This window comes from Electrophorus electricus, chromosome 8 (assembly GCF_041902795.1).
Source record: "Electrophorus electricus isolate QZ-2024a chromosome 8, ASM4190279v1, whole genome shotgun sequence".
NCBI classification, from domain to species: domain Eukaryota; kingdom Metazoa; phylum Chordata; class Actinopteri; order Gymnotiformes; family Gymnotidae; genus Electrophorus; species Electrophorus electricus.
This window is the reverse complement of record NC_137504.1, coordinates 9,209,622-9,234,091: the sequence shown is the minus strand read 5'-3', so window position 1 is coordinate 9,234,091 and position 24,470 is coordinate 9,209,622. Positions and strand designations below refer to the sequence as shown.

At 34.7% G+C, this 24,470-nt stretch overlaps 1 protein-coding gene across 1 annotated transcript in view; it reads right to left on the bottom strand.

Moving 5' to 3' along the window:
- Positions 1 to 24,470, bottom strand: part of cngk (cyclic nucleotide-gated potassium channel) — a 67,708-nt gene that overhangs the window by 38,378 nt on the left and 4,860 nt on the right. The window contains exons 6-19 of the mRNA XM_081719024.1: positions 18,564 to 18,648; positions 16,905 to 17,082; positions 16,656 to 16,820; positions 16,166 to 16,312; positions 16,002 to 16,064; positions 11,700 to 11,814; positions 8,692 to 8,828; positions 7,185 to 7,262; positions 6,469 to 6,604; positions 4,889 to 5,002; positions 3,799 to 3,971; positions 2,420 to 2,562; positions 2,221 to 2,330; positions 901 to 1,033 (exon numbers count right to left, since the gene is read on the bottom strand). Of these exons, the coding sequence (XP_081575150.1) occupies positions 901 to 1,033; positions 2,221 to 2,330; positions 2,420 to 2,562; positions 3,799 to 3,971; positions 4,889 to 5,002; positions 6,469 to 6,604; positions 7,185 to 7,262; positions 8,692 to 8,828; positions 11,700 to 11,814; positions 16,002 to 16,064; positions 16,166 to 16,312; positions 16,656 to 16,820; positions 16,905 to 17,082; positions 18,564 to 18,648 (1,777 nt within the window). The remainder of the gene's footprint in view (positions 1 to 900; positions 1,034 to 2,220; positions 2,331 to 2,419; positions 2,563 to 3,798; positions 3,972 to 4,888; positions 5,003 to 6,468; positions 6,605 to 7,184; positions 7,263 to 8,691; positions 8,829 to 11,699; positions 11,815 to 16,001; positions 16,065 to 16,165; positions 16,313 to 16,655; positions 16,821 to 16,904; positions 17,083 to 18,563; positions 18,649 to 24,470) is intronic.

Below are 24,470 nucleotides of genomic sequence, written 5' to 3'. Positions count from 1 at the left end.
CACTCTCTCTCCCCTGTCATTTACTGTGACACTCACTGACCAATCACAGATGTCTGTGAACCTATATATCAGAAGGGGGTAGACAGCACTATCCTCTGAGTGTTATGCCATCCCCTGATGTTGCATGAGCCACAGCTCGAAAAGATGCAGTGTTTGGCTGCATGTGATGCAGAGGATGCACATGACAGTCAGACAATCACTCTGTTTTTTAGGATTTGTGCTTTTTGAATATTGGCCCAGGATCTAAAAAAGACAAAGAATCTTTTACATTAATGTAAGTCGGTAGCACAATGTGAACATGTAAAGAAAAGTTGCAAAATGCAATGCACCACAAAAATAAAAGAACAATTTAAAAAGTATGCTAAGCATTTGGGATTAAAAATGAAAAGATAAATATCAGGTAAAAGCATGAAATATTTCGTTAGGCTTTTCATGTTTTTTTTAGATTAGTCTTTAGGTATTTATGTTTTATTGTTTTACAATAGTCTTTCTAGTCCAATTTTAGACGAACCAAGTCACGAGCTTGCCCGCAGACAACTGTTTGTGGCCCCAGGCCTGTGAGAGATCCCTGAGGGTTACTACAGCAGTGTTAAAGTTTACAATGACAGCATGAGACCTAAATTCCCTAAAATCTAAACTTTAGAATCGCCACTACACCCGCGCACACACACACACACACACACACACATATATATAAAATATGTATGTATGTATAATTAAAAAAATACTTGTTTTTATAGCAAAATAATGTTGACATCCCCACCCTAGAAATTTTGTTTGTAGTTTGCCTATAAGCATTAAATGTGTTTGAATTATTTAACACAGAATAGCCAATTTAGGACTATGCAATCACTCCCCATCAAATACAACTCAAACTGAATATGTTAGGGAGACTCATACCTGGTTGCATTTTTACTGGCAAGTGTGGCATAAACTTGACTAATGATGTAGTTAAAAACAAACAGACCAACAATGGCCACAGTTGCTGCTGCTAAGCGTTCCTTCACCGTGATGGGGACAATGTCACCATATCCTATAAAAAGAAAAGTTGCGATTAGACGGTTGAGTGTAATTACAGGCATAATGTACATATGTGATCTATTTGATCACCCAAAAAAGGAACACTGTTATCTGATACAGGGTAAATTGGAAAGTGCAGTCTTTTTTGCATGAACCCTCGCTCTACAGCAACTAGAATTTTTCATGGAGGGGTGGGCATATAATGATGCAATTACAAAAGTTAGATGAAAACATCATTTCCCTAATCAACAGGTATGGATTAATTATATTTACATAATGCATAAAAATGGAAATTCACATTGAAGTTTTTCTTTATTACGTCTTGCAATTTTTATGGTAAATTTAAAGGTGTCATGTTGAACGCCTCCTGGAGTAGCTTATGATTTAAGTGCCTGTTTCAAGTGTAAAACCAAGTTCTAACAGTATAAAACTGTATATAAAAAAAAAACTGTAACAAAGGTAAAGATTGTACAGCTTTATGGGGCTGTTGTAAACAATTTCAAGAATATAATAGCTAAATTGGCTGTACATTCTGATAGCCATCACTAAAATAGTTTTGCTAAGAAAAAAAGACTGTTACTGTCTTGTTTTTTGTAATCAGTTCTCATGCCACTCCCCAGATCTGCAGCTCTGGACTCCCAATTCCCAGATTCCACCAAGTAACCAAGTGAAGAGCTCACCCTTCAGTCCAATCAGGAACTACTCTCCAAATATCACAAGAATAATTATCACCTGTTTCAAATTTCACCTCACATTTACAAATGGCTTCTTTTTCCTCATTATGAGGCCATGGTTTATTCAAAGTGTACTGAGTGGTTTTTTTTGTATTTGGAGCTTGTGTTTTTGACTGATGTTCCTTGTTGTTTTTTGCCTTGGTTTTGGCCTCTGGCATTAATTTTTTTAATTTATTTTTTTGCTCTATTGTGCTCTCTGGATGTCTTCCTGGCTTTTAAATCATCTTGTGTTTTGACCTTCACTGTGTTTTGAATATGAGTTTGGTTTGCCCTATAATCAGTAAAACTCTACCGATTAATCCACAAGCATCTGGCTGGTTCTGTTGCATTACATCTGTAAATAAGTCTCAATATGATTTGGCGGTCTTAACCAATCAGGAAGCTTTTCTCCAAGGCTTCCCTTAAGGGATTTTAAATAGCAAATTATTTAGTTTTCAGTAGCAAAGCAGCAAAATTAATTTCTTACCAACAGTTGTCATAGTTGTGGTGCTGAAGTATGCTGCGTACATGTAGTGATAGAAATTGGACTTAGCAGTTTTAAGTCCAGCATTCCAGGCCCATGAATTCTCATCACACCTCATGTTGATGATAAGACAAATAGGTTTAAACTACATGCATTTGTTAACCTTGAACTATTTCAGAGATTTAGTTTTTTTAGCTCTTACCTGAATGTGTTACATGCTGATGCATACAATAATCCAGCACAAAAATGCACAGAGAAAATCAAAAGAAAAATGCATTTTGCAGCTCTTTGCTCATATGTATTCTGTTTCATGTCATTTTCTTTTTTATTAAAATACAAGTAAACCTAAAGTCAGAATACAACAGTTGTCAATGGATATCAATTCAACATATGAGTTTTACAAAGTATATTCAAGTAAGTACAGATAGTAATAAAATGCCTTAATATAAAGTGCTTAAGGGTGGAAGGGCAGGCACAAAAAGTTGAAAATCAATATAAATGAGATTGCACAAAGAGTTTTATTTTTATGAAAATTGGATACATTTCTCCAAGTCATTTGAATACAACATTGCAGTCTAAAACCCAGTGCAATCAGGTATTTTGGAATGCAGTATTGTAGTAAAAAGATAAGTATAGTTGGAGAACAGGTATCTTTTAATAATGCAACCTAATTAATTACATGCTTACATGTAATGCCCCCACCCTTACTTGACATATAGAAGATGAAGGTAAAGGAGGCTTAAGGCTCACAATACTTAATCCTGATGCTCCATGGCATTTTCATAACTACACAAAATAATGAAAGACATATATTGCTGTTTCCATTGTTTTTAAAAATTTCTTATTGACTAATTTTCAGTAAAGACTCTCTCTTCCTATGTCATAGAGATTTAATAAAGTACTTTACTGCGATTCAAAATATTTTCTCATTTAGGGCTTCCACATAGTAAAGAAGCACCTTTATCTTCATTCTGTTTCAAACAATTTTTAGCGCTGCATTTACCACTTCATTTCAATATTTAGGAATTATGCTTAATGAGAAAGGTAAGATTGAATGAGAAGACAAAAATCACCATACCACCTAAACTTTGTCACATCATCCAACCTTAGCACTTTTCATTCAACAGCATGCCATTTGGACATGTGGAAAATATGAAACTTTGCACCTTATATCGTCAAACTGAAGTTAGTTTTATTCTGTTGTGATTTACTATTTACATTGTAATATTTTTTTCTCAAGACATTATTTAAAAATTGTTCTTTTTAATAAATATTGACCTTAGTTAAAAAAAATACTGTCTTTCTCTGTCCATATTTGAGCTACATAGCAAAAAGGATTTGATCGATATTAAAAGCAATTTTAATGTGTCTGTAATTTATCATTGATCTTTCCAAGCTGCTCTGTATGTATCACACTATACTACTTGATAAACCTTTATCATTTTCATGATGATACTTACATGTGGTTATGCAATTATTTATGAGGTAGAGGCAGACCTGTAGGACATTAATTTCTCCTGTGCCTATCCCAAAAAGTACTGTACAGATTAAGAATTAAATTACATAAAGTAAACATTTTACCTTACGAAGCCATATAAGTTTGTTCATTCGGACATAGCTCAAAAGTTGCCAGTGCCCTGTGCCATCTTCAGAAAATGAAATCCAATCCAAAGGTAATACGGCAAGGACATCATAATATAGGTTCCAAGAGGCTCTGTAGTGCTCAAATAGTTCTGATAAATCTGACAAACATCCTGTCCATGAAAAAAAAATTCAAAAACACTTAGACAAAAAGTTATGCAAAGAAAAGATAAATCTATAACAGTCTATGAAAAGATAAATCTATGACAGTAATCAACAGAACTTCAAACCCAATCACCATAAGTGATGAAAGACATACAATATGCTGATACCTTTGTGACTTTGAAATATGTTTTGTTAATTTTGTGACTTGCACATATTGTACATGAATGTAGAGGAGAGAGGGGGTATCACCGTCACGTTAGAGAGTATCATGTGTAACTATGTGACATATTAAATAAATATTGCATCAGTGGGTAGTGGATCCATTAGAAAGGCTAGTTCCTTTCTATCTTATTGTTCTGCAAGCCTTAAGCTATCTCACTCAATTTTTGAAGACCTTAAGAGGGAAAATCATTCAATGTTTTGTTTATAGACATTCATTTATGGTACCCGACATTATAATAAATTGCTATTCACAAGAAGTACAATTTTTTCAGTTTAAAAAAAATTTATGATTTCTACCATTATTTAATCTTCACATCAAGTCTGATGCATTTTTTAAAGAATTTGATTCTTTAATTTCTCTACTCTTTTTTAATAAATGTGTCAGAGATTTCACTGGATTTTATGCGACAAAGTCCTCAACTACATGGGTCACAGAAGCACTAAAAGGTTAAAAGATCAAATCTTTTCTCATTGTAAATCCATGAGCAGATCACTAACTAGATTTGCTGAGAAATTCCATCATAATAAATATCTCAAATTTCTGTCAACAACATAAAATAAGATTAGACTGGAGGTCTATAAATCAATCAAATATCTGTGTTAAATAATTTTGACTGAAAATTTGATTCTAATCAAATTCTACTCATGGATATACATGCAACAATGTCTCAATTTTACATTTTAAATGAGAATGCAACTTTACCATCTTTAGTTATAACTTCAGTGCGAAGGGTGACAAATATGTCGGCAATGGCAACAAGATCAACCACACAACTGATGGCAAGATAGAAGGCTCCCCATCCTTCATTTAAAAATCCTGTAATAAAAGAAGAACTTACTTTAGCTTAAAAGTACTAGATACTAAAAATGTTAAAATAAAAACAGGGTAGCATTTAGTAAGTACTTTAATTTCAAAGTATGCACCAAAATGGCCTCTACAACACAAAATATTATAAACAATGGTTTAAGAAAGCAGCAAGGTTTATACAATACTGAATTTTTATAGTGGACTTTTATAGTGGACACATAACAGCAAATGAATATTGGAATATGCAATAAAGATTTAAATTAGTGTGAGTATATGTGTGAATACTTTGAATTTACTTACTCTGCATATAATTTGAATTTGTAAAGCATGACTTCAAGATATAAATTTGTATTTAGCAGTTTTGAATTAATAAAATGTTCATTTGAAACCCCAAATCAAGTTTTCTTATTCAAGTTGTACAAATTTTGTTTCATTTTCAGACAGACAGAGTCAAGCGTTCATTCTTTTGGGGAAAATAAAACTGAGTTTAAATCATCCCAAAGCACTAATCAATCCCAAAGCTCCTCTACACTAGGGCAGCTAACAACAGCATGAACAACTATAATTAAAACTGTTTAAATTCTATATTTCTCAGCTATTAAAAACTGAAGCCAGAATACAAATGATATTTTATGGTCATTTACAGCCTGCGATAGAGAGACCTGTGCAAAACTATCAAAGTAGAGGTCATCCACATTTTTTTAAATGGACTATAGAATGAGAGAGGAAGATGTTAGAAAGCTGATAAATGTTTAATTAAATAGCACTGGATAAGAGTATCTGCCAAAGCTGTAAATGTAAATGCATGCCTGCCTTGATGCAGTAATGACATTCACATCTCTATTATTCATATACCAACAACACAGATGTTATTTCATATCTCAGCTCACAACTCACATTTGAGACATGTACAGCCAAAGTTCATGATTTATATGCTTACAATATATGAAAGCAACTTGTTCAGCTGACATGCCATGACAGGGATGCTTACACTGTGTGTGAAAGTTATGCCGATCAATTATGTGCACTCCATTTCACCTCACTTTTTGATGTTATCCTATGAAAAATTCCAATATCACTTTGTTGTTGTCAATAACACAGTGTAACTACAATGTGCAGCTTAATGTTGAGCTACAATTGATTGAATTATGGATCCAATAATGTATAAACAATTTACTACAGATGTACATGTTCTTCCCAAAGTCAAATTGACAATGCCAGAAATATCATTTCATTGATATATTAAATCATTGAAAAATGGAAAATCAAGCAGATGAAGCAGAGATGGCATGTACACAGAAGAGAGGTAAGGGCAGGATCTAGGCTCTATGCTTGTGAAACCAGTGAATTTACTATGAGCAAATGACAAAATTGTCAGGTTTCATTTTTTTTTTACAAATACTAAATGAAACTCATGAAGATCAAATAAATATACTTAGAAATGAAAACAAATGCTGATGTATGGATTTACATACCAGTTGTCTCCACATTGTTGGTGAAAAAGAGCACCCATGTTTCGATGAAAATTGAAACTGTGACACTCCAAAAAAGGAATACTTCCCAGATCTTGGCAAAAGCACTATCGGGTTGAATGGTTTTCTTCCAGAAGCACTGAGATATATAAATAAAGAAGGTTAATTCACATGTGTATAGATAAAGCAATCCATATTCTTTTAAAGATAAAGGTACTATGACTGAAGGAGGAAGTCTAGAATAATATGTAGTCCTAAACCAAAACAAGACCAAGTCTGGTAATAATACTGTCTTTTTTATATAGAGATAAATAAATCATCTGTGAATGAAGGTTCTAAATGTTCTTTAATTTCAGTTGTTCAACATATATGTAAAAATTCTGGTCTGAAATCATTATAAACTAAAGTAGAAAATGCTGGGCAAGTGTATATATTTAACACTTCTGCTTGATTTACAGCAGCTTGTGATTTTAATATTCTCCTGTGGATATTAGTTTGACTAATAGATTGACAACAATCTATGCCTAATGAGTCATGAGATGTGCTAGCAGAAATGCCACAGGGTGAAGAAGAAAACTATACTTTTGTGGATTAGTAGTACGGCCTTCGCATTCTGAAAAGCTACTTTTTCCAATTTTGCAGCACAGTCCTTCATTTTAAAATAAACCAAAACAATGTTAATGTCAGAATTAAGATTACATTTATGAATATTCTCTCACCTTTGTTTTGCTGGCTTTTACATGCATAACTTTATTTGTGGACTCCATAAATGATGTGAAAATCTTATGATCTCTGGCCTAAAAATAGGTACATCATTCATCAGTCACCCTCACAGCCAAAACCTTTTATGAAAATGTTACATACTAGCAAAATTAAATAACAGGACACTTAATATTATGGCTATGCCCCTGGTTTATTTATTTTGGATTTCTCAGCCTCATGATTGTTCGTCTACCTGGGTGACAACAGCAACAGATGCCACTCAATTTCATATGCGTGCGAAGGCAGATGAGCAAATACTTTTGGCAATATAGTGTACCTAAAAGCTTTAATCAAACCCAGTACTTTTCCATGCACTTTGGACAAGGGTGTCTGCCAAATGCTGTAAATGTAACCCTTGTTTTAAAATGTGATCACAAAATACATAGGAGGTGACTTTTTAAAGGATAGTTTGATGTTTGTTGAATTAATAGGTAATTTTGACATTCTCCTTTTTTTTTATTTTATCAAATAGTTTTAAAAGCTAAAGGCAGAACTACTTCTTGACTACTCACTTTTTTTTATTTAACTACCAATTAACATAACTCCATTAAAAAAAGGGCTATCTAACACTCTTTTAAAATAAATTTAAGACAAAATCAGGAGTTTGTCCACTCAGAGAAACTCACTCAGAAAAATTACCCAAGGCACAGATAAAGAAAACACTTTTAAACAGATCATAGGCACTATCCAGGATGTAGAATGAAAGGTTTGTAGAAAAGAAAGGACAGGTGTGTGTTCGTATGCTCCGACTTCATCAGTTAAAACTAGATTTCTCTCTTTAGAAGTGGCACTACAAAGGATTTTAAATAATTACAACTAGAACCCCAACTAAAAATATATTATGCATTTTACGCTCCCTGTAACCTAAGGGGACCAGGAGCTACAGCACAATTTTTTGCTAATTGTGATTCAGATCTTAAATAAACGATTACATTTAACCTTAAACAGACATTCATATTGTGATAGAAAACTTCTAATCAACCTCTTGAAAAGTTTGTGCAGTAAGTTGTTACAGGTGCTTCCTCTTGTCTCTCTGACCCCAACCTTGCCCACTATTTGACCCACCCAGGTTCTTGACACTGGTGCTGGGAAGATAGGTGTAGCAGGACAAAACAGCTCCTAGTAGGGAGCTGTACCTTTTTCCCTCTACTGAGTATGTACAGTATAAAGGTGGGCTGGGGGGGGGGGGAGTCGCCTTCTCCCTTATACATGCCAAGTGCCTGTCCCTTACAGACGTGTGTGTGTGTGTGTGTGTGTGTGTGTGTGTGTAACTGAGACACCCTCATTCTGAGTCTTTGAATAAACTTTAGCTTAGAGTAAGTTCATAGCACAGCAATTTCTACAATCATTATATTGTTTCTCTAAACTGTCTAGGAAGACTTCCACCACAAAACTTTAATTTACCATACAATTTCAGGAAATACAAAATATTTAGAGAACATTATGCATGCGACTGACACTTACCTTGAGATTGACACTCAGGTCCTTATGAAATACAACATTTTGAGGGTTTGAGGCTACTCCAAGTGCAAACGCTTCTCGGATGGGGTGTTTAACATTGTGTAAATGGGTTTTGGCTGCTCTCGTAATCATCATGGCAGCTTTAAAAAATTAAAATTGTTATTAGCTAATTTTGTTGTATAATAACATTACATAAAATAAAACATTAAAAGCACACAATCTGACTACTGAAAGCATAGAACAGTGACACCAGCAGGCAGTAAGAATGGATGGAATTTCAGATGAACAGTACCTGAGAAGAAATAACTTATTTATTGAGCCCAAACTCAGTCTTTAGCTTTAATTTAGCTCATTTTGTGGTGTACTACTTTTGTAACATGCAAAGGTTTTTGTCTCATAAGAAGTTTCCAGTAGAAAATATTTATACCTTAATAAAAATATTTTTGTTTCATTGCCAGGACAACTACTTACAATTAGCAATACATTATATTTTACATTTTATCTGTTTCCATCTTTATACCCAACCTTCTGGACTAGTAATCAGAAGGCTGATTCAAGCCCCACCATTACAAAATTAACACTGTTGGGCCCCTGAGCTAAGCCATTAACCCTCAATTACTTGAACTGAACTTGGTCACAAGTTACTTTGGATAAAAGAATCTTATAAATGCAAGAAAATTTTACATTCGAGATATTCATAGTCTTTCACAAGCCACAGAAGATCTAGGCACTGAGCAGCCTATTCACTTAATTCACAATAAGCCTCTAAGAAACCACTTGCAAGATCTTCACAGGGATCATCATGTCAGCACCTCCCTTCATTGGTATATCACTGAATTAAGGCCACAACACCTTTGGAAGGCTGAAAAGTGAACTCTGGTGTCACAGACCTACCCCTTCTAAGGTCACTTTAAAACCAGTGACCTATCACTTATTGAACCTAATTACATGCAAACCCACACTGGCTTCTCTGGTGACTAAAGCCAGAATCATCCCTGCTGTCACAATTAATGCATCTCACCAGTTCTATATAGACTACACACTACTCCAACCACTGAACAGCCACAATGAATTACTCTTCCTATATTTACCCACTGCACTACCCCCTTAGCCAGTCACTTTCTAAACCATAAAATCTTAAAACTATTAAGCTTCTATAACAGAAAACCAGGTGTGAGTTTGACAAGAACTTCATTTTAAAAGCCACTGTTTAGTATACAGAACAAAAAGGCCAGATACTGTCTTGCTAAGTATATGAAGAGCTCTTAGCATTTTGGGGCATAGTCTTAAGGACAGATAAAGAAGATTAATCTGTTCCAAAGAAGAGTTTAATGGTGAAAAATGAATAGCTCATGATTTAAAGTATACTATCTGATCTGTGAAAATCCAGGTATATACGATTGCTTGTATAACCGGTTCACTTTTCTTTAGCAATGCTGGTACTGCAAACAGCAGGTATAGTATGAATACAGAATGCAGAAGCATGTTTGCTCAGATGGAATAAAATGCCTTGCAGCAGGATAATGACTCCATACATAATACTAAAACAGTCATGAAATTCTGTGGGGCTGAAGTGGAATGCTCTTCCCTGGTCAGGACAGGTCAAAGGAAAAATATCACAAAAGAAGCAGATGATATATTTTCGTTTGTCTGGACATCAGATAACATGGAGGTACAAGACTAAAGTGACTTGGCCCAGAATTATATGCCAATTATCAACAAATTCTGGGAGCCAGAATAAAAATAAAATCATACATCCAATAACAGTTTCGCTCTTCAAAGGTTTTTGGATAAAATGTACTTTTTCATCAATGTTTTATAGTTATTTTGCTTATTTTACTGGGTTAGCATTTTTTATGCCAGAAAGGAAGAACTAGTCAAAGTGAAGTTCTACCTATGAGCTTTGCTACCTTTCTTCTAACTGCTGTAAAATACCATGACTTCTCATAGCAATTTATCTTTTAATAGCAATTTCACTACATTTTTGAAAACTTATACTGCAATACAACTTCTGTAGACCCTCTGTAAACACTGTACACTATCATTGGAAATCAGTAATGTACAAGGATAATTGTCAAGACCTCATCAGCGCATAATGGCAATGAGTGGACCTGTCAAGTCAGAACAGGTCAGAAAAAACAGAACAAGTGCAAGTAGTTGCCAGAGGGAAATCTGGCAAAAACTAATGTGAGGGGAAGCACGATACAGAGGTAAACTGGCAAAACTGTTGCAGACATTCCCAATTAGGTGTCATAATAACAGTTCAAGTTTACATATTCAGTTCAGGACTTCCATGATGTTGCTTTGCATGGTGTGCTCCTACAGACAAACAGCATGTTTAACATCTGAAATAAATTCTGTTTTGCCAGTTATTGGTACTTTCTAAACATATTGAGAGGTACACATTTTTTTAGCAATTCCAAGGAAAAGAAATACTAAGTGTATTTTGACACAAATTACAAATATATCAGAAATATATCAAAATAAATATAAAAAAACTGATAATGCTCAAAGATTCAAATAAAGATGAAATTTAGAATGTAATTATAGCAAAATGCAATAAAAATGTAAACTGGTTAGTTAACTTGGGCACACCAACTCTTGCTGCAGGCAATGAACTCACTTGATCCCACAGAAGATTTTGTACAAACTCATGTCATCACACCACTATGTCAATTCAGTGTAATAATACTCAAATAGACAACAGACAGGTAACTGAAGCACAATATTCCAAACTAACTGAATCAAGATGGCCGTGCATGCAGGATACTGAAACCTAGCTAAATGTGTCTCTTCTACTCCAGTTCAATACAAATATCAGAATTAGAATGTAATTAGACATGGATTTAAAACACGTTTAATTAAAATTAAATATGGCCAATCTCAACCCTATGCTTTATATATATTATCATTATCTAGTCAATTTTATTTAGATTTGATTTCTTCATATTTAGCAAGGGGTATTGACCATTTATGAGTTAATACAGACAATATTTGTACCTATACAATACCTTTTGGGTAGTCAGCCAATAATGTAATTAAATTGCTCTTTTCCAGTATTGTAATTTCACATAAGGTTGCAGCACATATTGTGGTATTTCTTGGAATTTTGTACATTAAATAGACCTGCAAATGGAAAGAAATATTTGTGTGAATTACAAGAAACATCTGAGAAAATTAATGAAAATGACAAGTCATACCATACGCAAAATACCCAATGTTTTGTAATTTACTGAAATATGCTCGTTTGATCAGCTTTACATATCTACTTTTCTACCTCCTTTTATTTTAATTGACCGACTATATATTTCTTAAAGATTCATTGTCCTGAATTACAGCCAATAAAAATGAACACACAAATGATTCATTTTATAGTCCTTGAACCAGAGCTGTGGATTGGTAAATTACTTACCACTAATAATTATAACAACTAATAATAGCTAATAAGATTTGTTTGGGAGGTCCATTGCTATATCTATGTATTGCTAGGCAGTAATTCTTTACACATCTTTACACACTTTTTTGAACATCTTTTCCAGTTTTTGAAACTGCTGTTTAGTGATCTAAACAAGCAGAAGATTTACAAGCACACACTGTGCAATTTTTTTTTTTTATTAAAAAGAAATGAGATATAGCTCTCACTATGTAACCACTATGATGAACTCTTTCATTTGAAATAAGTGCTTTCTAAATATGTTTACATCTCATACAGAATAAGACAGTAAAAAGGAAGTATGAAATACTATACATTTGTTTTGCAGGGGGAAAAGCTGCAGCTCAGAATATGACTGCATCAAGGTGGTGTTTTACTATTCAGATAAAACAATAGTAGTATAATATTGGGTAGTATTTCTCATTTTAATGTAGAATAACAGACATGCTTATGTTAACATTGTGCATCAGCTGTTTTGCTGGGCATGATTTTTGTCCAAATGCCACATAGTATAGTGTTTGCTTGTGTTTGACAAGTCAACACCTACAAGACTGTCAGAGCTGAAGAAGGAAATCCCACCACTGACCAACAGAGTTCTGCATCTCCAAACTTCTAAACATCTTTGGTTACTAATCATCCTCACATGTTCCTACTTCTCCCATTAGTCCACTATATAAGACCCATGTGAACCATTGCAAAGTATTGCCCGTCTATGTCTACTCTATACAAAGCTTTTTTTTTTTTGCTAGCTGTCACTGAGTACGTCACTCTGCCTGTTCTCGCATTTGTTGGCTGCTTGTCTGGTCCTTTGTACTGCCTTCTGTTGTGGTTTTGGTTATCGTCCCTTGCCTGCCCTTGCCTGCCCTACAGAATCTCAATGAATCCAGTAAATATCCACTCACCACCTACTTTGTACGTAACATGCAGGTTAACTATAGCCAATACAAAACATATACAATTTGTTAGCCACCCTGTTGTCTTTGATTAAAGGTCTATTACCAACGACAGGACCATACTAGTACTGTATGAATATCATTTGCGTCAATGTCACTCCTGGGTTGAGAGTGGTCCTGCACCCAAAATGATTCCACAAACAGACGTCCAGTGGTGATCAATGTTGTAGATGGCAAAGTGTGCATAAATTTGACATTTTCAGCATCTAGCAGACACTCCTGTTCAAAGTGTCATATGTATGACAGTACGTATGTTGCTGGGGATCTGAATCCGTGACCTTGGTGTTACTAGCACCTTGACTTTGACACCAGATTTGTTTGATGGCCTACATCTGTGAGAAAAGTTTGTGAACATTTAACCCTTTCAAGTCAGCTCAGTCAAATTTCGAAAGACATTTTGATGACAAACATTTGTCTCAGTTGTTCAACCAATGATTTTAAAACTGCCCTATGAAGAGGAAAACATGACCTACATTTTTATATCATTGCTTAAGAGGTTTGTGGCACATACTCGTTTCCATTCATAATCTTGCTGGGGGGAAAAAATTCCCCAATCGCTCCACTATACTGACATAACATACGATGATGTCTTCTCAGGTGTCTTCCGTTTTACATTGCCAAAGGAGAAACCTGGTCTAATAACTAAGGTAAGCTATTTTTATAACTGTTTATTACTATAACGTATTAATTTTATAAGAAATGATATAAATGTTATAATGCTATAACACTTTGGCACAACTTGCAAAGTCAGATGATTTTTGCTAAACTTCTGATTAATTTCTATGGAGACATGCAGCAGTTGAGTGGAGGGTTATGGGAACGAGTGCAATACAAACCACATGAAGAGAGTATTGAAAAGTCGAACTTGGCTGGCCCTCAGCTAAGTTTGCAGGATATTGCACTGCATTGAAGGAGATAATCTTATTGGTTGAATATAATGATTTTTTTAGGTCATTGTTTCACTGGCACACCGGATTTACCTACAACTCTAAACGCATGTGCTGTGAACAGATAAACATGCTTGCTTTTTTAGTGACACACTATCAAAGCAGCCGTGATGAGGTGAAACAAGCATTTTGCTTCACTGCAATGTAAATGTAACATTATCTGATGTTAGCAGATGCATTCTTCATTCAGTCTGTTAAGCAGCCTAGCTAGCTAGCTATCCTTTTTCTGAATCACTTGTAATTGTTTAACTAGATTTTAACATGTTTTTTGCTCTGTTCCATCTAAATGTGTAATAATTGCACATTGACAAATAAAGTGTCAAGAAAATAGGTAGCCTTTGAACAGTGTGATGAAATAATGTCCACAAGGTCCACCCCCACTGGAGGCCATGAAGAGGAGGAGGCACCTATCTGTTGATGGCCATGAGTCATATTTTCTATATGACTATATATAAAGATATCTTTAAAAAAAAAAAATAATAATAATAAAAAATTATATATATATATATATATATATATATATATATATATATATATATATATATATATATATATATATATATACATACACACACACACACAAAACATTTTGCATAACTGCAATTAAAGGGCACATTAATGTGCATCAGTATTTTTTGTTTGCTTTGTTTCATTTTAGTTCAACATGTAGAAAGGTAAGTGGGCCAAAAATAGTAAGACCTTTTGTAATAATTCAATACATAAAAAAAAAGTTTTAAAATTGTAATTGTATTTGCCTTTTTTATTATTTGCATAACTCTGGAAATTCGTAACATGAAACAGGAATGATGAACATTCTGTATCACTAAATATTGCAAAATCAAATTCCTAACTAAATTGATTGTAACTTTTACATGACAGATTCTGGCTTCCCTAACAAAATTGTGAACAGAACATATACTCTACATATTTCTATATCGAAAAAAAAATGTATTTATAGAATGTATCAAAAATGTGTCTTATGAACGGAATAAAACCTTCGTTCAAATATGGGTTAAACTTGTATGTAAATTCTCATTTTAAAGAACTGATTCTGTTGGTTAAAATGCTATGTATACCATTCTACAAACTACAATATTCACATAAAGATTTTTTGGCATCTGTGCCATCCAGTACCAAAAATGGAATGTTTCGCACAGACTGAAAAGGGTTAAATCAACATCTTAATTTCTGCCTGAATGGCTCTTAAAATATGACCTGATCTTCAAACTAGTAATAAATATGAAATCCTATTTAACAAACACACATTTTATATTGGCATATATTTAATGAACAAATAATTTTAACAATTAAGAGCATTCATGGAAAAGTATGAGAATCCTTAGGTTGACTTGAAAGGAAGATAATTGGAATCAAGCATGCCCATCAATTAACATTTAGGTTTAACCTGTCCACAGTAGCAAAAACAATATGTCCCAATTAGAAGAGAAATTTTTTTTTTAAGTATTGTGGCAACGGTGGAATGGTCGAGCATTGTCTGCAGGGCAGAGAGACAGGCCTGGTGAACCAGTGGGTAACTATGTGCACTGAGCTCCTCAACAAAAAAATGTAATATTTGCAGGCTGAAGCCAAAAAGAAATTAGTAGGCAACACCAAAACGATTACATAGTGTTTTTCATTTTGACCATTGGTCAGAGAAATAAAAGGAGCTCCATGCCACGTAAACCTGCCTCCTTTGTTTTTCCTCCTTCCTTCCTGCCCAGCCCAGCACTGCCTCCATCAGTCCAGTCAGGCAGTTAACAAATGGAACAATTTCAACAAATTGCTATTTGTTAGGAGTGGCTATCCCACAAAGATAATTATTTCCACCAGTAAAAATTGTAAATGTAAGTGGATTTTTCTTTGCTTGTTTTGACTTTTTTAGGATAAAACAAATAAAAATTAGAGCCATTCATGTAGAAACCTTATTTACAATCGTTTTCTTAAAAAACGTATTGCCAACTTCTAGTGTAGCTGACATACCTCCCCAAATGAAGAGCCGGGTAACAATGTGGCAATCTTATCATTAGGATCTTCTCCAAAAACCTGGAAAAATCAGCATTTGCTTTTCATGTTTAGTGTTTTCAGCTTTGTAAACTATAAATTACAACTAAGTAAAGCAGTTACTTTGAATGTGTTAAACATACCTCTACCAGTCCATGCTCAATATAATAAGCAGAGTGATTAATTTCTCCAGGTCTGGCCAAAATTTGTCCAGGACTGAAAGTCTGGGTGTTAAATTTTAGTGACAAAGCCCTTTGAAATCCAATGTCTGTTCCTTGAAATAATTTGGACTTAAGAAAAAAGTTAAAAAGTAATGTCTTTCCCAGTTTTTCATTATTCAAATCTATAAATAGTAGTATGATTTATTGCATTACACATTTTGACAATCTCAGCCAAAAATGGAATTCAGTTAAAAAAATAAAAAGAAACCCATCCTGTTTCAACTTGATGGCCAGCTGAAAAGGCAAGACCTCAAATCACTAATGATTTTCAGTATATCTCCCACATCTTAATGTTCTTAAAACCATAAACCATTACTGGACCAAGTAAATCTCTAACATTTAATGCAGTCCTGAAAATTCACCAGCAGGGGACAAAGGAAAATAACAGTTAAATTCATTAAAATGTACTCACTTTTTTCACCAAAGGTGTGTAACACACACTTGAAACATCTGAATGAAGGGCAAAAGGAAGATCATCAAACAGCCCTGCAACATTACTGCCCTTTCGGTATATCCAGAGATAGTCATAATATTTCTGCACCCATGTTTGGATATCCTCTGGCAATCCCATATATTTCTTTCATTCGAGGGGAAAAACGCAAGTTAAAACATCATCTTTTAAATAAATGTATCATTAAACAAGAGATGCAAACAGACTAACCATGTAAAGGCAAATAGAATCCATTCTGTGGCAGAATCTTCCTCTTCGTGTGTCCAAATTGCTGATGATTGAGCTCATACCAGTCACAACAACTCCAAGGAATGCAACTAATCCAAGTACCATTACAGCTGCTGCTACAATAACTTCCCTTTCATTCATAGCATGTATCTCTCCATACCTAGTCAATATTCAAAAGTGTTACTAATATGTGGATTAGATATACAGTATTAAAATTTTCAGATACAGCTATAAAGAAAATATTTTTCCCCTGACATATTAAACCAGACTCAAAGTCTAAGCTACTCATTTTTCATGTATAAGCAATAAATATGATTTGGGTAAAATATTTAAGCCAATCAAAGACATTAATGTCTAAACAAATATACTGAAATTAACATATATTGTTGGCCTATAGAGACTAGCTATTAAAGTAATGTAACGGAGCCCCCTCGTTTGTGTCACTCCTTTGTTCTGTCCTTCTAACGTTTATGATTTTTAACCAATCCTCCCTTTATTTTTCATAGTGACTAGGGCCTTGTGATGCCCCATTGATTAGACAATACTGTTTGTTTCTTACACTTATTAGCCCTCTGTGAATGTCATCTTGATCACCTTTGTTAGGTGACTATGGATTTCAACTCTATGTCTAGGGCCCCTTTGTCCTGTAGTTTTACATTTTTCATGCTCTAGCACACCTGATCTTTCATTAGCTAAACACCTACAACAGAACATTCATTCTACCTTATTCCCAATCTAGTCTATCTACACCTACCTTATGGTACCTCCATATCACTCATCTGCTAATTCCACTTGCTTACAAACCTTTATACTCAGACTTAATACTAGTACTACTTGTACTATTTTGCCAATAATGTAACTAACTGAAATCATTGGCTAAAGCCCTTCATGAGATTATAATCCACTGGGTGGATTTCTGTGAGAAGGAAAATGGCATTTTCATAGATTTGATTCTGCTTCAAGGCCATCATCTAAAACTGGAAAATGTGCCAAGTGATTTAAACTTTGGACTATAGTACAAAATGGAAAAGTCAGTATGCTTTTTGAAACATTGTAGGATTTGGATATTGCATTTACACAGAAAGCAAAAATATAACAATGAAATATAACAATGAGTAGACAATGAAACATTCACTTTTTCAGTGCTTGTCAAAGGTTAGCCATTTTAGCATACTGTGCTAAGGGAAATTTTCTGTACTTTGGGCAAGCAGACATATATATGTATTTACACAGTGCAAAGTAAGTGTGTGTGTAGCTGCTAGAATAAGCAGAGACTTGGCCTCAAAGCAAACTCGGGGTCTAATTCTGGTTCAAATGTATATGGCTGCACTACTATGTTCTCCCTGGCAGCCAGGTTTCTCCAAAGATTCATGTTAAAACAGTTGTGATGGTAGCACACCCCACAGAAGAAGGGGGAGCAGTGGCTCAATATCACTTAAAGAAAGAGGCACTCAAACTGGCTGTTCTGAACACGGATGTTCTGACAAGAAGGGAGGTTTGTTCTCCTTGTGGTATTTTGATCAAAACATCTCACCGACATTTCATTAAGACCCATAGAAACTGTGCTAACTTGTGTAAAAGGGGTATGAGAGGTCCCTTTTACCAAGACTTACCAAGATTTATTTAACATATTTTACTTACCCAACAGCAGTCAGTGTAATTATTGACCAGTACGTAGCCACAGCATAGTACTCCAAATCTGTGGGTTTCGTCAAATTAGTTGAAACTGCAAGGGACAATAAAATTAAGTGCATCAAAGCTTAAAGCATCCAAAAAGTGTAAATGTAAATACATTCTTACATTCTATTTCTTAATTTGCCAGACTTGGTCTTGAGCAAGACCGACGGAATTTCTCACTATTTCAGCAAAATAGATAAATATGTACTTCTACATAGATAAATACTAGTATCAGCACTAGTTCAAAGTTGCAACCATGCATCAAAACTAATATACCGAGCTTCCAATGTGTATGCAGCTAAGACTCAAAACATATTAAACTCATGATTGAGTACAAAACTAGACTGTAAACCTAACTTTTGGCAAAACTAAAATATAATGCTCAGTGCCATACAATATGATCATCCACTTTGATGAGTGTAAATTTTTTCCAGACATCACTTTTGGCATGATTCATGTTTTCAAAATGTATTCAGACACTTTTCTGTCATTCTTTCTGTCAAGTAACAGATGACGCCAGATGTGCAAAAAATAATGGTCATGCCTTTCAGTCACAACTGTCTTTAAATGCTACTTTATCCATCATAAAAAAGAAAAAAAAACTCCACAGCACAGAAGTGTTATATAGTGAAAAGTGAGTAGGACTAAGTGAGCGACTGATGAGAGAGAGCATGCACAGAAACCATGTAAATAAGGAGGGGGAACCCCATCAGTTATGAGCATGTGTATTTAAGCGTGACAAATTGAGCAGTATAAAAAGACATAGGCTAAAGTGCGGGTGGATGGCGTTTGGCAAGTGTTCTAGTCAACGCTAACAGACAGGAAAATAGCAGTGTTGCAGCGGTAAGTGATTCAGCGGTTTTCTTTTTAACATGACCCGATCCTGGGGCTGGTATGGAGTTGTATTTTGTTTAAAGTGTTGATGTATTTGTTTTATATGCAACTTAGTAGCAGGTTGCATCCTGAATGAAAGGAAAGTGGTGGGAAAATTAAAAAGATTTTAAGCAGGTAAACACAATTTTAGTAAATATGGAATATTATGTAAGGTGATATGCATTTAATGTTTGCTGATTTGTTATTAATTTGTTATAATGATGGATAATCTGTTTTGTATTTTGTGTGCAGGAGGCTGAGTCACATTTTTGTTGCCACTATGAGTGTTTCCTGATTCTATGAGCTTTTATGATATAGAATTTTATGGCAGGATTTTATTTGGTGTGGTGTGGAAATATTTAAAAGTTTATCATGAATTGTACTGATAAAGTGATTAATGCACATGTGATGGTGACCACGTTAAATCTCAGTGAAGCCTTTTGTGCTTGAAACTCAAACCAGATTTTTCCGCTCATAGTGTTTAATTTTATGGTTCTTAAATTGTATTTATAAACCTGTAGTTTGCCCTGACAAGGTGGTGTTGCTTTTTAAAAAGGCCTAAGGTGGTACCTGTTACACAAGAATAAAATAAAACATATTTAATGCTATTGCACAGGTACAAGATTAAATTTGCAGCTTTACTAGAATGCAATAAAAATAATAAATAAAAATGCAATAACAATAAGGTGAGAATGTTTTAGATTAAACTATGTAGAAGTCGACACTAACACTGTTATTAGTTCCCATTCCCACTGTCACTGTGGGAACATTTTTAATTTTCTCCCAATACCCACAGATTAACTGCATACTGTAGATTGGTAGACTGTTCCAAAGCCTTGATGCTGAAATTACAAAAAGTATACATTTTTGTTTTAGTCGGGATCTAGGAGCATTTAGCAAAGTTTGTGACAAGGACAAAGTAGGCTAATGTAGCTTAACATCAGTCAATAAAATATGAAACATTATGAATAGCCTTCATAATTCTGATGATTCCTAAGACAAAATAATTCACATTCAAGGTAATTCGTTAAAACATTATAACAATTGTATTATTTCTAGTCAAAAGACAGATTCAAGAATATTATGGCATAACAACAGATACAGGCATTTTGTAAGGAGTCAACACAGGAAGCAGAGACACAAAGAGAGGTGGTTTATAATAGCCAAAAAAGGGAACATTTTAATTGCAATTCAAGTTAAAGTCAGTTAAAGCACACACACCGCAACATGTCACGGAACATCACCCAATGATGTCATCAACCAATGTCAACAGCAACGACCCAAGTAACGGCTGGCTATGAACTATAGGCTATATACAGTCTAGTACAAATTTTGGTTTTCACAAAGTTTACTGCTTCTGTTTTTATGGTGGCAATTTGCATTAACTCTAGATTGTGAAGAGTGATCAGATGAATTGCAATTAATTGCAAAGTCATTCCTTGCCATGAAAATTAACTTAATCATAACAATTACTGCATCCCAGCCACTGCATTTCAGTCCTGTCACAAAATGGCCTGCTAACATCATTTCAGCGATCTTCTTGTTAGCTCAGGAGAAAGTGTTAACAAGGACAAGGCAGATGATATCACTCTGTCATGCTGATTAGAAGAGCAGACTGGTTGCTGTAAAAGAGTGGTGGTGCTTGAAGTTTCTTCTGTTAACCATTGTTACCTCCAAGGAAACGTATGCAATCATCACTGCATTGCATCAAAATGGCTACACAGGCAAGGACATTGCTGCTTGTAAGATAGAACCTAAATTAACCATTTATTGAATCATCAAGAACTTCAAGGTTCAATTGCAATGAAGAAGGCTTCAGGGCACCCAAGAAAGTCAAGAAAGTCAAGACCATCTCCTAAAGAGGATGCAGCTATGGGATCAGGTTACCACTATGGGTGTGTGTGTGTGTGTGTGTGTGTGTGTGTGTGTGTGTGTGTGTGTGTGTGTGTGTGTGTGTGAAATTCTGGATTATAAATCTTTAATAATGGCAAATATGGGATTTGTACTATTCATCTAAATGAGAGGTTGTGGACATCTGCAGGATTACTGCATCACTCACCCCTGTGTTCTACAGTTTGCCATTGTTGAAACAGGTCTTTTTTGGCTAAAATTAAATGACTTCATTATTCTGTATATTATTCTATACACTGAATGGCCACAGTACTGAGTACTTTAAATGATGTATATAAATTTAAAGTTACATTAATAACTAACACAAATAATACCAGGAAAATATTATGAATTGTTCTGTAGAGAGAGGTGGGTGAGACAGCAGAATTCAAAGAATGTAAGAAGTTGGGCAATGCCTTCTCGTTCTCATGAAAAAACAGAAATCTTTGGCAGCTGCTCAAGAGGAGCTCAATCTTCCCAACCACAAACTCATCACAGAATCACCTTCTAGGTGGGAATCTCATCAGAAAATGATGGGAAGAATACTGGAGCAGGAGAAGGCTATTGCAAAAGTCCTGTCTACTGATAAAAAAACAAGGCACCTTCATACCTGGCAAGATGTGAAAATCCTAAAGTCTGTCCACAAACCTCTGAATTCACTAGAGAGCTTCACAGATGCACTCTTTGGGGAAACATATGTTAATGTATCCTATGTGAAGCCTGTATTGCACCTCTTTAGTGAGGAGATCCTGAAGGCAGAAGCTGAGGATTCAGAACTCACAAAGAGAATCAAGACTACAGTCATCACCTATTGAAAAATATGATGAGTTTATGCCATGAAAGCAAGGGCTGTGCCAAAATGGTACAAGAAGGACAGAGCAACCAAGAAGCTACTAGCACTATGAAATCCACTCCAGGAGCTGAGCGAAAAGATCATACACCAGCTAAAAAGCAGATGATGACACTGGGAAGCTTTTCAAGAACCCTCATTCAGTCACAGCATCTGGCCTCACAGAACAAGAAGTTGCTGAAGCTGAACTGCATAATTACCTAATGCTGACAGTGAGACCAGTCCTTTGGCATGGTGGAAGATTCACTCAACAACATTTCCAAAAGTGATCCTCTTAGCTAAGTGTTACCTCTGCATACCTGCTACAAGTTCTCCATCAAAATGTGTTTTAGCAAAGGAGACAACATTGTGACATGCAAAAGAGCATCTACAAAGCCAGAGGCTGTGGACAGATTAGTTTTCCTGGCAAAAAAAAAACAAAACCTGTAGAACAATTAATGAGTGTAAAGTTTGAGGATCTTCAATATATAGATCTTTGTTTTTTCACTGACCTACTTCAGTATCACACATGGTAGAAAATAAAGCAAGATATTTATTGCAATAAGCATGCTAGTTTTCCCACCATTACAAGTCTTCTAAAGGGTTAAGTGCATTATGATAACAATAATAATTGTTAAGATAATAATTTAATCTTGTTAATTTATATGCTTATTTAATTGCTTGAGATGTTTATGCCCTAATAATGTTATCATGAATCAGGATGGAACATTTTTTATGGCAGAAAAATTGTTAGAATTCAGTTTTTCATTATCTGGCAATGGTAATGAACCTATGATGTATTCAGTCAGCTTTTTTAGAAGCACATTCTTTAAAAGCTGTGAGTGTTACAAAACTGTATAACGTAATAATTATTGAGATCGATCAATGTAGAAAAATGTATTGTGATAACAATATTGGCCATATACCCCAGCAATAATGTCCACTGCATGTTCATCAGATTAATTCATGGCATCCTTCTCTCATCCCTTGTTTATATCCACAAGATCCCCTTTTGCTGGATATTTTTGTTTAATCACACCATTCTCTGTAAACTCTTGACACTGTTGCATGAGAAAACCGCACATTTGGCAGTTTTTCAAATACTGGCCCTGGCTAGTCTATCAATTTTGACCTTGATTTTGCACTGCTTTGCACTGTTTGAAGTTGCTCACATTGCTCAATTTTCCCATTCTTATGTGGATTTAAACTGAAACTGATCCACATAAAACTTGCTAATTTTAAGCTGTGCTCCAGGGTCATGTGTCCAATTTCCATAGAGAAGCTGCAATTCTGAAAGGGCTGGTGCTGCTAATAAAGTGGCTATTCTGTCACATTACAGCCGCGCCCCCTCCTCAAATGTCTTGATGTGTGTGTGTGTGTGTTCGTCCGTTTTGCTACGCCCTCTCGTCATCCACCTGTTTTGCATTATGTGTAATCGTCTTTAATGTATATATCTCCTGTGTCATAGTGTGTGTTGGTGTTTAAGGTGTACAGAGCATGTGTTGTGTTTTATGTATCATTCGTATGTGTAATAAACGTATGTTCAACCATGCCTCTTCCCTGCATCCTGTTTACCTCAAGACGTTACACATTCAGTGTATATTGTCCATTCAGTATTTTATATTTTCTTAAATAAGAATAAACTAGATAAAAACAGGTAACCACTTCAGCTTCATTTCTTTGATGGCTGAATGTGTGCTGAAGTCCTTTTTTGTGACCACTTATGAACTGTTAAATTCCTTTACCATGCTTTGTAGATGTGACATTTTTGCTGTGTCATCATCACCATTCATACCTATAAAGCCAGTGTATTTGTAATTACTAAAGCACATGTTCAGAACAAGTTCTTTATAGAAATCCCTTAATTTTCTTCTCAAAATGCAAGTATACAAAGTATACAAAATTTCACTATACAAACATTCTGAAAAAGATCCTTTGGGAAACACTGATGGCCTTGCTTGGTTTTTGTGCTACCTTTGTAACTTTGTAACTTTACCTGTAGTATGTAGAGTAGGTAGTGGTGCTAGCAAAACCAAAGTGAGGGGTTAGATTTCCAAGGAGCACACACTTTGTCATACTGACAAATATATGTAAGTTACTGGTCACAAGCACCTGACAAATGCTGTAAATTTATTTATAACTAAATAACTATTATAATGCATTGCACTTCATTGAATGAGTTAAGATACTTTAAAAAACAATGAAAAAAATGGCTTGAAAACTAACTTGGCAAATGCCTTTTAGTAAATAAGTTTTTAAACATAAATCGTAAATTACAT